This window comes from Uloborus diversus, chromosome 2 (genome assembly GCF_026930045.1).
Source record: "Uloborus diversus isolate 005 chromosome 2, Udiv.v.3.1, whole genome shotgun sequence".
In the NCBI taxonomy this organism is placed as follows: domain Eukaryota; kingdom Metazoa; phylum Arthropoda; class Arachnida; order Araneae; family Uloboridae; genus Uloborus; species Uloborus diversus.
Genome location: NC_072732.1, coordinates 64,849,062 through 64,862,443, shown reverse-complemented (window position 1 = coordinate 64,862,443; position 13,382 = coordinate 64,849,062). Strand labels below are relative to the sequence as shown.

General features: G+C 32.8%; 1 protein-coding gene across 1 annotated transcript in view; it reads right to left on the bottom strand.

Moving 5' to 3' along the window:
* Positions 1-1,445: 1,445 nt before the first annotated feature.
* Positions 1,446-13,382, bottom strand: part of LOC129216342 (glypican-6-like) — a 48,369-nt gene continuing 36,432 nt past the window's right edge. Inside the window, exons 6-8 of the mRNA XM_054850555.1 lie at positions 13,094-13,374; positions 6,956-7,131; positions 1,446-3,850 (exon numbers count right to left, since the gene is read on the bottom strand). Of these exons, the coding sequence (XP_054706530.1) occupies positions 3,594-3,850; positions 6,956-7,131; positions 13,094-13,374 (714 nt within the window). The 3' untranslated portion in view covers positions 1,446-3,593. The remainder of the gene's footprint in view (positions 3,851-6,955; positions 7,132-13,093; positions 13,375-13,382) is intronic.

The window sequence follows — 13,382 nt, the reverse complement described above, 5'->3', positions numbered from 1 at the left end:
ACTAATCGAAAGCCAGGAGTTAGCAACCATTGATGTGATTGATGATTGAGGGCGCGTGTAATATTTTATTGCATACTTGGAGAGCAGAGCAGGTTAAAGCAAGCCAGAGCTTTTGTTTTGGTGGCGGTGGGGGGGGGGAGTCCTCAGAAACTTGCCTTTTTGGTGACTGTGCGTAACCTCTTTTTTTTTTTTTTTTTTTTTTTTAAGGCAGCGGCTCCCGGCGCCCGTCCCCACGGGCGCCCCTTCATTTGTCCAGGGGGGGGCAATTGCCCCGTTGCCCCCCCTTGGATCCGCCCCTGATAATAACTTTGTAAGTAAAGTGCTGCCATTTGTAAAGTAAAATGTTTGATATTTATAGATCTTAGATCAGCAGACGTAATTAAGATAACAATTAAATTTTAAAGTACACCAGTGACGATATTAAATTTTTTATGCAAAATTTAAATCATTAATTTTCGCAAAGGAAATTGTTAATGGCAGTTGTTCTTTTCAAAACCAATCAACTCTTTCCATTCGCAACTCCAATAAACTATAGGGGCGCTGCAGCCACTGTCTAATGGCGGATGAAAAAGGTAAAACAAGCAGATGCCGTAACTTATAACTTGCTTTGAAGCTTAATGAACGAAACTAATTTTTCATCGTGTGTGTGGGAAACTTTCTTTTTTATTCTTCTGAAATTACATTACACCATAAACTGTCTGAAGCCTGTAATTTTCCCTAAAGAAAACACGTGGAACGGAATATTTTACCTTTTTCTTTAGTACTGTTAATCACCGCAAGGTAGCGTATTTGAGCTTCAAGGAGTTGCGAATTACTGAATTTATTCTTCATGAAGAGTAACCAGTTATCAACTTGTTTCATTTATGTAAAGGAATTTTTTTTCGAAAAAGTTGAAAAAAATAGTTAATATTCAAATTATAAGAGAAAGAATAAAAGTTAAAGGGGAAAATGTCCCCAATGAGAAAAAACTCTTGATAGATCTATAATTCTAAAAAATAATAATCAGCTTTAGATTAAGTGCGTCGGTATTTTTATTGGAATTAATCGATACTGCAACTATTGGTGGTTTCCATCATTTTAGACATCGGGTCTGAGTCCAGATATATTCTATGATTTCAACTTCAATTTCATCTCCTTTTTCCCATAAAAGGCTAAATAATAAGCTCTTTAATTAAATTTCTTTACTCTATGGGCATTGGTGATAAAATAGTTTAACCACACATTAATTATTAAAACTAATTTTGAGTAAGTTTTGTGGCAAGTAAGAACATTAAATTTCGATTTTTAATCAAAAATTGGTACATTTTTTCAAATTTTGAAGGTGTCGATTCTGTTGGCGAGGCGCAAAATAATTTTTTCAAAATATAGTAAAATTTACGTCTTTTTTTTTAAAAAAAATGAGTTAATAAACAAACATTTAGCAAAAAACACAAACACAGTCGTAGTAAATGAACAACACTATATCGATTTATTTCAAATTGAAATATACAATTTTTACAGATGTAAGCACCTGCACGATGAGAAAGTATTATGACTAAATTTCTTCTCAACGACTAAGTACTAAAAGTCTCTTAGCACAATTCATTGTTTCATCGACGATATGAATGATCTTCATCGGGAGATTCTAGTATAAAAATAATGACAATTTGCTGTTTTCATGCAATTTCTCACTTTAAGAATTTTTATGATGATCAGGGGAAAAAACATGTAAAATAGAAAATTCACAAAAAAAAAAAAAAAAAAGACAGGCTCAATGACATATCACAATTGAGCATTACTAGGAAATTCATATTGTACAATACATTATTAAAGACTTAACGATCACTTCAATGAAATACTTTTCTATACTTTTCTTTTTTACATACGCTTGATCCTCGTTTACAGGCTTCCAAATAAGCTCCTTATAAGTAATGTGCAGTCTAAATTAAGATTTTAATTTAAAATTATTGGGGTAAGAATGTATATACAGTAGAACCCCTCCTAACGACAACCCTCCTGTGCGGACAATATTTAATTTCCCGATTCAAAGGCAAAGGAAATTATTAAACCCCTGTTCCGTGGACACCCGCTCTATTGGGGACCAAGAAATTTGTCCTGCTAGTGTCCGCAATAGAGGCATTTTCTGTATTTTATTCATATAAAAATTGAAAGCATGATCTATATCAGTGGTGCCTAACTTTTTTTTACCCCAGGGTCACACATATTATTAAAATGACTCTGGTCTGTCAGGATGCATGCAAAATTTAAATTCTTTTGATTCTCTTGCTAGATAACATAGGAAAGTACAGAAAAGAAAGAAAAATTACAAACCAAGAATTCGTCTTCATTTACTATATGCTTATTTTAACGAATACGAAATTTCTTTCTGCATTTTAGAAACAATTTTCCGACCATTCGGCCCCGATTTTGCAACGACCGCTCTTACTATCGAATTAAGAGCATTGGTTGTTTAGAATTTTTTAGAATATTTTTTCTATTTGTAATATTGAACAAAAGAAGGGGCCACGTGGATCACGTTCACGGGTCACGTGCGGCCAACGGTGCCACTGGTCTAAACATAAGTTTAAGCACTGAAGATTAATAGCATTAAAATTCCAGCACATATTCGTTGGTTTAATAGGGCATAGAATGAGTATTTGATATTTTTTTTTCTTTTTTATCAGTCAACTTTTCTGTAACAGTAAAAAACAATGAATAAAGACATATGAAAAAGAAGACTTAACCTATTGCTAAAATATCGCTAAAGAGAAAATAAAGTTTAAAACAAATTAAATAAATATTGAAAATAGGGTTTTGAGATAAAAAGTACATGTGCGTCTGTCTGTCACCATAGAAAAGAAAAATTAAGACACGGTTTTCGGGTATACTATTTAAAAATTAAAATTTGTTTTGCTTGAGAATAGCTGGCAAAGACTACCTATTCTCATTTAGGTGTAATTTAGCGTAGCATTTAAAATAGTACGTAGTAGTATACAATATGGAAATTTGGAATCGAGGAAAAGTTTGAACAATTGAAATACATGAAAACTAGGTTCTATAAATATGATATGTATTTTCGACGTAAGAGTTTTTAGAGAAAAAGTAGAATACATTCCAAAAGAAAAAAATAAGAAAAGAAAACGAAACGCAATTCAAATACTTTTGTAGTCATCTTCATAAAAGCAATACACATTAAAGTAGTTGCATAACTAGTATTAAATTAGCTTGCCTCTTGAGTGTAGTGACGGAGGAAGGAGAAATTTCAATAGATGCCCTGCAACTTCGACTACTACTAAACAAAATGTTATGCCGAAGAAAGAAAGAAAAAAAAAAGGGAAAATAATTTTTTGTTTTAACTACATATATAAATATTTGTACGTATTGAGCAATTGGGATGCAGTGTAGTACGAGGGTAAAGCGTATCGTTTACTATTTACATCACATTGAAATACTTCTTACTGTGTTTTGTTTGAGGAAAAAAAATAGAAGATTGCTTTCGTAAAATGTTCGAAAGAAAGTCTTCGTGTGTCCATAACAAGGCATCATTTCAAGAGCTCTTTAGCACAGTTAGGAAGCACTTATTTGAGATCCGAAGCCTAAATATGCAGTCTTCGTTAAACGTATGAAGGAGGCTTTGTAAACTGCAGTACATTCCAAACGAGAGGAGAGATGAGAAGAACGAACATAATAAGAGTATCGTGCTGCCATCTAGTAGATGATGAAGAAACTTTTGGCGGTGTTCGGTGATCGGGAATCAAGTGCGTTGGCGAAGATGGAGTGGAGAAATAAATATCGCCAAAACTGTCAGTGGGTTCTTCCTCGCCAAATCCGCTGCCGCTGCCACTTCCACTTGAACTCCAATCTGAATCGCCTAAAAAAAAAGTTTTGAATGAATAATTTGTTTTTTTCTTGTTTTTTTTTGTGTAAATTTTCCCACAACACAACATTGACTTAAAAAATCTTATCGTTGCATTTAATGCGCGGTTAATACCAAAACGAGTTCAGTACAGTTTTTAAAATTTCCGGAGGGAAAAAAATCATTTCACGCATCGCCCTCTCAATTTTTTTTCCAAAGGAATTAGTTTTCATTTGAATAACCTTTAGTTCACGACTTAAATTTTGTGTTATTTTCTTTTTTAAACTAGCACTGTTGTCCAATTATTACAGATAAAGATACATAATTTTGATTGAGTTGAGTGAGCTATTTTAAAATAAATCAATTGAAAAAAAAAAGCATTCAAATTCCCATTAAATTCATGCGTAGCTCAATTTTATGCTACGTACAAACCAGCACAATCAAAAATGAAAGTTGTTTGAGCAACTTATCGACCAAGAGGGATATGAGAGAATATTTTAGAGAAAAAATTTATTACTATTAAAGTTGTTCTGAAACTTTTTCTAAAAAGAAAAAAAAAAAAAAAACGGGGAGGGGCGGGGGGTTACGTGTAGTTATCTTGGCACTTTAGAAATTGTACAGAGTGTATAAATAGCGTCGAAGAATGTCGCCAACATTGTAAGCTGAAAATTAGGAACACTTTTTCGTAAAATTCAGGAGACTTCAAAAATGTGATTGCAAAAGAGATATTTAAAATGTGAGTAGAGGTTTCTTAAATTCGCCAGTGTAGTTAACAAACGGCAGGACCCAAAGTTCGGCAATTAAGATCACTATTATGACTTTTCTTTAAGTTAAACTACAACTTTTACAACATTTTCCTTCTAAAAAATGTTTTAAACAGATCTACAATAATTTTCTTAAATCGCCTATCGCACACGTAAATTTTCTAGTACTGCAACGTTTGATTGGCAAGTTGAAAGAATATAGTTAACTTCGGAAGGGCGGACGTTTGCTTGACATTATTATGAAATCATGACAAATAATTCAATTTTGAAAAATGAGCGCCGAATAATACATTGAAAAAATCGGGCAAAATAAAAGAATAGAGAAGTTGCAACCTATTAAATGTTCATATTTTGGCTATTGGATATTGTTAATTGACCTTCAAAACTAAAAAATTCACCATCGCCGAATTTTAAAACACCGTGGTTGATTTTTAATGAATTTTTAAAAATCCACGCGCAAAAGTGCGCGCTTCTGAAACGTCACGAGCCTACGTCACAGGGCGCGAACGGGCAGCCTTCCGCCGAAGATCCCTTGTTTTCGCTAGGAATATTTTGAGCGCGCTGATATTTATATTTTTTAGAAATTCAATAATCCTTTTGAACACACTATGGAGACCGGATTCGTTAAAGCACAATCTAAATAATCTTCCTCATGTAACATCAATGAGGATATTCGAATATTTCCGAGAGGATGAGAGGTTTAATATTCCAGAAACGCGAGGAGTTAAATGCGAGGAGATAGCCTTTTATACGTTTCGTCTTCGAAGTCGAATGCGTGACCTTCGGCTTCTGCCCTACCGGAAGGCGCATAACGTCACTTCCTATGCCATCTGACGTCACAGGCGCTTGAACTTTAAAAATTAATTTAAAAAAAACTACTTATCGTATCGCAAAAATTTTTTCACCTATGATGTTCATACATGTTAGTGCGATCCCATTATTGTCCGTTTTTCACAAGAAGGAACTTGACTCCTCCCTCGTCACGTGGTATCCGATGGTTCTATTTCGCTGTTTTCGGCAAAAAGTATATTCGGATCACAGCATTTTGTTGTAAAAGCAGCAATTTTTAAAATGTAAGAATAACTAAAATGCCAACAAACAAGTGAAGCAAGTGACGTAAAGGACAATAAGACTTTTTTGCACATTAAAATGCACGCCCAAGTTAAGGCTGTCTGGTTGTCTCCTTTAGAAGCGCGTCGATTGTGTACCGATCACCCCCGCGTAAACTGGAACTCTGCGTTAGAGGGGTGTGGCGAAGTGCCTTCACCTGAAAAACGGACAATACCAGCCAAGTTACACATTTCGAGTCTGTTTACATTGACCTATAACTAGGCCCCTATAACTAGGGAGCCGACGCATCCGCCATTTTGGATCAAAGTGACCGTCTGTTTTTGAGCCATTGCCATAGGGTGAATTATTAAAGGACGCAAGAAAGAATGTTGATATCATAAAAATAATTGAATGTGCCACAGTGTACTGTGCTAATAGTTCACAGAAAGGATTTTGTTTCTTTAAATTTTAAAATTAATAACCCAAGATAAAAAATCAATTTTATTGACGATTTGCTGGAAATCCGAAACTAAAACTCGGCAGTGCGAAAGCAGTAAACATTGTTATGTAAATTATCGGTGCTACTTTTATTGCTATGGAGTAATTTAGTCTGAAGAAATATGCTTTTTGTTTTTTATATACAACTGTTACATTTTTAAATCAGTTGATAAATTAATTGCTAAGATCCAAAAATACAATGCTGCCAAAAATAGGACTAATTAACTTTATTGGAAATTCAAGTATACAGTATCAGCACATAAAAATATATAGTTACACTAATACTACTAAGAGCATTAATAATGTAAAGTAATACTAGTTTCATAGTTAACTAGCAAGTTAATTAAACATGCAAATAACCGAATAATAATATATATAATATTTCACCAATTGAAATGTTTTCGATTTCTTGATGTTTTGTTTATTTTTTCAAAATATGACACTCTGTAGTTCTAGTAACGATTCGGGATAAAAAGGAATGCATTACGCTGACATAAAATGAAGCTGAAAGGAAGCAAAAACACATCCAGTGTGGTAATATTTCTCCGACTTTTGATCAAAAATGGCGGACAGTTCGGCCTGGTATATGTAGGGGCTCTACATTGACCAAAAAGCCAGTTCATGGAATTGCTCTTTTGAACTGCAATAGGAAAATTCCCTAAATGGGTAAACTACTGGAAAATAGTTCAGAGGAGATATTGGTCAACTGCAGGTTATAATGTAAACAGATGCTCTATAAAATCCCTACTCCCGTCAGTAAGCCAGGTCATCCTTCGCAAAGTGCCATACAAGGAGAAACAGTACTCACTTGCGTCTTGCCATTCTACATCGAGCCCATTGTAAGCGTGCGTCAGCTTGGTTGTGATGAGTTTCAGGGTGAGGATCTGCTGGTTGATGAGGGAATTCTGTCGAGATACATCTAAATTCACTTCCGGATTTCTTGTCTGGTTGGCGAGGCCTTCTCCTATCAATTCCGTTTCATACCTGCAAGAATTTAAAAAATAAATAAATAAAATATGAAGCATAAACCCTCAACAAGTATAGAATGGTTGTATGAAAACTTCCATCATTTCAATATTTTATTAAGTACTTTTATTATACTTGGCTTGATTGTCACGGAAAAATCTGAGGCTTGCTTTTGCTTATATCTCAGCAACTAGACCTCTTAGAGATTTCGGGATTTCACTAAATTACTTGCTTAATCTTAAGGTACAACTTAACGCGGAAAAATTAAAATTCTAAAGTAAAATTTTTATTTCTGTTAGGATGGAAAACAGCAAATTTCATGTAATTTCCCCATTAAATGTTTAAATAATCCATGGTTACAATTTTTTTTTTGCCTTGCAATAGATAATATTAATAGTAATCATAGTGAAAATTTTGAATCAAGGCTTCTCATTCTCTGTCATTGCTCTCATCTATGCCAATAATCGATAACGGGCCTAAGTAAAGAGACATATTAGAATCTTTATCACGAATGACTTTGTTTTGAAACATAAATTAGTTTGGGGAAACCTTTATTATTTAAATGGTTTTAATTAAATGAGCAAACAAAAAAATCGTAGAGGAGAGCAAGGATAAATTTTTATTGCCAGTTGCTTAAATTTTACACACGTATATAGTTTTTTTTTTTTTTTTTTTTTAGTACGGAGCATTTATATTAAAAAAATAGGTGAAGTTTTGTGATGGTAACATTATTCCATTTGCGAAATACATTTACACTTAAAAAAAAGAGAGAAAAGAAAAGAAATAACAATTTAAAAAAAATACTAAGCACTTTTCATAATGCACTCAAAAGTATAAAATAACTTCCTTGGGTCTGAAAGGACAATTTAAGTATTCCTGTAGTTATAAAAAATTCCAAGAAAATGACAACATAAACGAAAAAAAGTGCGGTTCTAGTCATTTCAAACCAAACCTTTCCTATAAGTATGATTCAAAGCTAGATAATGATAAGAAATTCTCTTCATGACTTGAGCCGCACTTTTCCTCGTTTGTGGTGTCATTTTCTTGGAATTTTTGATAACTACAGGAATAAAATTGTCCTTTCTGACCCAGGAAAGTTATTTTGTCCTTTTGAGTGAAGTATGAATAGTGATTAGTATTTAAAAAAAAATTCTGTAATTAATTCTTTATACCTATGCAAAACATATTTTTACAGTTAATTTTCTTCGAACAATAAATGAGTGATATCCCTAGATGAGTAGATATTGCTAGAAGTAACTTAACTGATGTTTTCTCTCTCTCTTTCTCTCCCCCTCTTCCCCCAGTTCGGGAATACCGTGAATTCCCTCAAAAAGCATCTTAGAACTAACTTTATAACATAATAGAGCTTACCAATTACGTAGTTAAGATATGTCCCACAGATGGTTACTTCTCTGAACAGAGAAAATAATATGATTAATTTTTCATTTGTCATATTTAGTTACATCTGATTAGAGGCATAACATCGCCAGAACTACAAGAAATTTTTTTTTAAGGTGATTGACGATTCATTTAGTTCTTTAAATCGAGTTTTCTTACCACAGCAGTGTTACTGCAGTGAAGCCATCAATGCAAATTTATCGATTAATCGCCAAGAAATCTTAGATCCCTGAACAGAGAAAACGACATGATTAATTTTTCTTTTATGGTATTTGGTTTCTTCTGATTGGTGGCATAACATCGTCCAAAACCACAAGACAATAGTTTTTAGGAATAGATTGATGTGTCACATTTGATCTTTCAAGTCAATTTTTTTTTTTTTTTTGCGACAGCAGTGTTATTACTGCGAAACCATCAGATTAAACCTAAAGATTAGTCTCCAAATAATTCTATATCTCTGAGCAGAAGAAATCACATAATTAATTAAAAACCCTTGAAACAAACAGAGTTATGGCAGAATATTCTTTCGTTATCAGTTCAACATAATAAAATGGATGATCTGCACAAAATGATTCAAAAAGTTTCAAGTCCAGTTCAATTGCACAATGGGGTTGCTTCCTTCAGTCAAAAGCGTGGCTTTTAGCCACTGAAATTGATAGAGTAAGCAAATAATTAAAAAAAAAAAACATGGACCCAGAAAATATTTTCATTTTCCAACAGTTAATTTTTAATTAATTTTTTTAAACTGTCCGATTTTTCAAACAAGGCGTGGTCTTGATGACGTCCCAAATGATGCTCTTTAACGCATCTTTGTACCATGTTTCCACGTTATGGTAATCAAGAAGCGAATTAAAATTGCGCTCTACGCTTGCTATCAACCATATCGTTGCCAGTACACGTGAGTAAAGATACGAATTAAATATTTTGCTTTGTGAATGGCATTTCATCATTTGTGACGTAATCGGACAGAAGCATAAACAATGAAAGCGCACTGATTTAAGTAATTTTTTTAAAAATATTAAACTTAAACAAATCATTTTAAAAATGGTCAGATCCTATGCTTTTAAGCATGCTCTTTCAGAAAAAAATACTTTTAAAATTTTGGAAATGACCCCATTAGAGAGGAAAACTGACAACACAAATGTACAGTGAAGCACCGTTTCTACGGTTCTGTTTTACACGTTTTTATCAATTATACGTTTTGGTTCCCGCAGAATCTAATACATATTGTATACCTCTTATACGTTTTTTTTTTCGTACAGTCGCTTCAAAAATGTATAAACGGTGCTTCATTGTATACGCTTTTTTCACACAATCCCTTCAGAAACGTATAAACGGTGCTTCACTGCAAAATCAGAAAAATGGGTTGAAAATAAAATCATGTTCCGACATGTAGTGCCCCGTACAAATAAACAACATCGACCAAAAAAAAAACACTATTTTCACTTGAAGTTGAATGTCATTTAATAATATTCAACAGACCTTGTTATTCTAACAGGTTTTAATTCACATCTTTTTTTTTTTAAATGTTCCTTATTTTTCACAGCACAGCTTTAAAAAAATAAAATCCAACACTGCAATAAATACTTGAAAGTTAAGGGAAAATTCCAGCATTGCAGAATTATATGCATAAAAAAATATTTTTGTCTGTAAAGTTGATTTAGAATTGTCAAATCTGCAACATAAAAATAATTTAATGTTGAATAAATTTTAAAAGAACTTTGAATTCTACGGAAAATGAAACATTAAAAATTAACTTTATTTGAGAAAACTAACACATTGAAAAAATTAAAAACTTGCTTTTTTTAAAGTTAAAAACCTTTATTTTGGTAAGATGCAAACATTTTTCTGATATTCTAACCGATATTATTATTCCCAGAAGAATAAATCTTTTTACTACAACTATATAAAAAAGGCATATAAAAGGAAATGAATGTTTTGGTCATTCTCACAAAAATAGTACATTTCAGGCCCGATACTTGTGATTTATTTTGAATCAATTTTTATAACTCCTACAACTAATCATATTTTTAAATTCGCCCGCACCAATTGGGTACAATCAGGTATCAATGGTTTTTGCATAAGTCATTTACGAAGAGCTTAAAATCATTTTATTTTAGAAAAAGAAGCAGAATATTAGGTGTCCCAGGGTTGAATTATGAGGACTTAAAATGTGATTTAAAATCGTGCTGAAATGCAACATTAAAATAAAATATCAGTTAAATTATATCTTTTGCACAGATAGCAATACATTTTGGAAGAATATCTACAGAAGGATTATTTTTCATTTTCTCAACATTTCCTATGGTTCATATTGACCACTCTGTGACAGTCATCTCGAAAATAAAATAAAACAATTACATTGAGTCTGCTAATATTTTTAAAGAGTCTAAGTAGTAGAAATATTGTGCCTAGTTAGCCGCTTTGACTTCTAAATAAACAAGGTGAGTCTTATTCTTTTTCTTCTGATAGTTAATTTGAGTTAAGGGTCATTACTTTTTTCATGCTTGTTCTGCAGTTGCAACTTTTTAGAACTACATTTTTAAAGGCTTATTCGTTCATAATGTTACACGAAGTGGTAAAAATATTTGAAAACCTTTCATGAATTATTTATGTAGAAATTTTATTGTACACAAATTAGTAAGAAAATCAATCAAAAGAACGACGATTAATATTATTTGGATAGATAAAGAAAACTTAGACATGTCGGACATGATTTGTACTATTTTCGTGAGAATGAACCATTCGTAAAATCAATACACATTCCTCTCTAAAAATAAATTAAGAAAAACTTCTTCTAGAAGCAAATGGAAGTGTATTACAATACTGAAACAAACTCTTTCTTCAACAGAGAAATCACTGAATATCAAGAAAGCAGCAATTTACAGCCATTATAATCAAAAATTATCCCAGGTTTACGACTCTTGGACAAACAAAACAACCCCTATTTGACAATTCGGATTAGATCTAAAACCTTTAACTAAAGGCCAAACTAGATAAAAGGTAGCAATGCGAACGATAATGGAAGATAAAGATCATTTACTGTCACGAACAGTTCTGCAAGAAAAAACAGAGAGAGACAAGTTAGAGACGCCAAGGCAAATTGTTAAGAAAACCGTCACGATTTTCATGGACTTGTTGAACAAGCGCGGAAAGCATTAACAAGTTCAAAAGGGGTTGAAAAACATGCAGTAAAATGGTAAGTATGCATGATTTCTTTTAAGATTATACAACTTCGCAGAAGAATGTCGCTGATCGCACTTTACCCTTTCGTACAAATAAAATTTAGTTTAAAAGGGTATTTTTTTAAATTTAATTTTATTTTTAGCCTACATTTCTTTAAAAAGCTAAACTAAATAAATAAAAGTACAAAGGAAGGCGTAATATCTCTAAAGACTATGGCTAAAAATGATTAATATAGTCAAAACAAAATGATTAATAAATAAATATCAAATAAACAAACAAACAAAAAAAAAGTTTGCAATCCGGCTGTAGGAGGGGATGTCGATAACCTTTTATGTGACGAGTCCAATTCTAAGAAAAAAACTTATTTTTTTCCTCCGAAGAACAGTGCAGGTTAACTCATTCCTATTTTTCTTTTCTTTCTTGCTTTCTTTTTAAGATGCACACTTTCTCGTTTAGATTAAAACAGTTCCAAAAAAAAAAAAAAAGAAGAAGAAGAAAAAGGCAAAGGAAATAGAGAAACAATAAAAAAGGGCAAATTACTGTTTGCAGGAAATTTAGAACTCTATTTAAATTCTAATAATCTTCCATTTTACTGGTGGGGAAAGCATCCACTGATATTCATTAATGTAAAAAAAGCAGTTACATGGACATACTTGAGCGTGTCAGATATTGATAGTTATAATGCTTCAGATGTTTCGGACAGTCTCTGTTATTAGTAGAAACTGTAGGCACAGAACATGTGAAAATAAAATAATAACAATTTGATTACGATTAAGTTTAGTATCGATGTGTGTGTGTTGAATCAGGTTTTAATAAATTTCATTTATTTTACTTATTGTTTGTTGCTGTGTTTCTCTGCTTACCATCTGTCGTAGATCCGCGCTTATGGTATTACAGTTCTACTGGCCAAACAAAATGTAACACGGTACTAAAGAATACTTGAAAATAAAATGCTTCCATCATTTCTGCCAACCGCTTGAAGGACAGGATATTCACAAGTAAGATGAATAAGCAAACAAAGTGGTTAGGAAATTCTCTACTTTACTTCCCTCCAAAGTAAAATAAACGAATAGGTAATCAATAATACATACTTTTAACTAATTTGCTTTTACTTACATTACTAGACCTTTCATGACTGAGATATCATAAAAGTCTCAGTAAGTCTTCACCTGACGGAAAATTATGAGAAATATAATCAATCTCTGATAAAAAGAATCATGAACGGTTGAGGCTTAAACATTTCCCTTTGTTAAAATAGGAAAGGGGACTTGCTAATAAAGATTGTTAGCTTTGTTTCAATCTAAGAATGTCAACCTAGACAAAAATGAGTTCATCCAAGGCTAAAGATATTTTTAAGCAGAGCCTGACTACAACATAGTCATGAAAACAAACTCACTTTGCTTTATTTAGTCCGTTCCAACAGTCATCCTGCGGTAGCACCTTGTTGTCTCCAGCCATTTGAGGATTGTTGCACATGGTCTTGGACAGCTGAACCCAGAAGTTCCTAGTTTTCTTGATTTTCTTCTTTATACCTTGAACCAGGCGGTCGATGCTGGTACCTGCCGCTGTAGTTGGACGGACTGCGTTTTCGCGATGACCAAATTTCAAAGTTTCGAAGTTGAGCTCGTGTCGGGCATCGCGTTTGCCGAGGCGAGGTTTGCCACAGTGCTTGAAGAGCTGAAAGC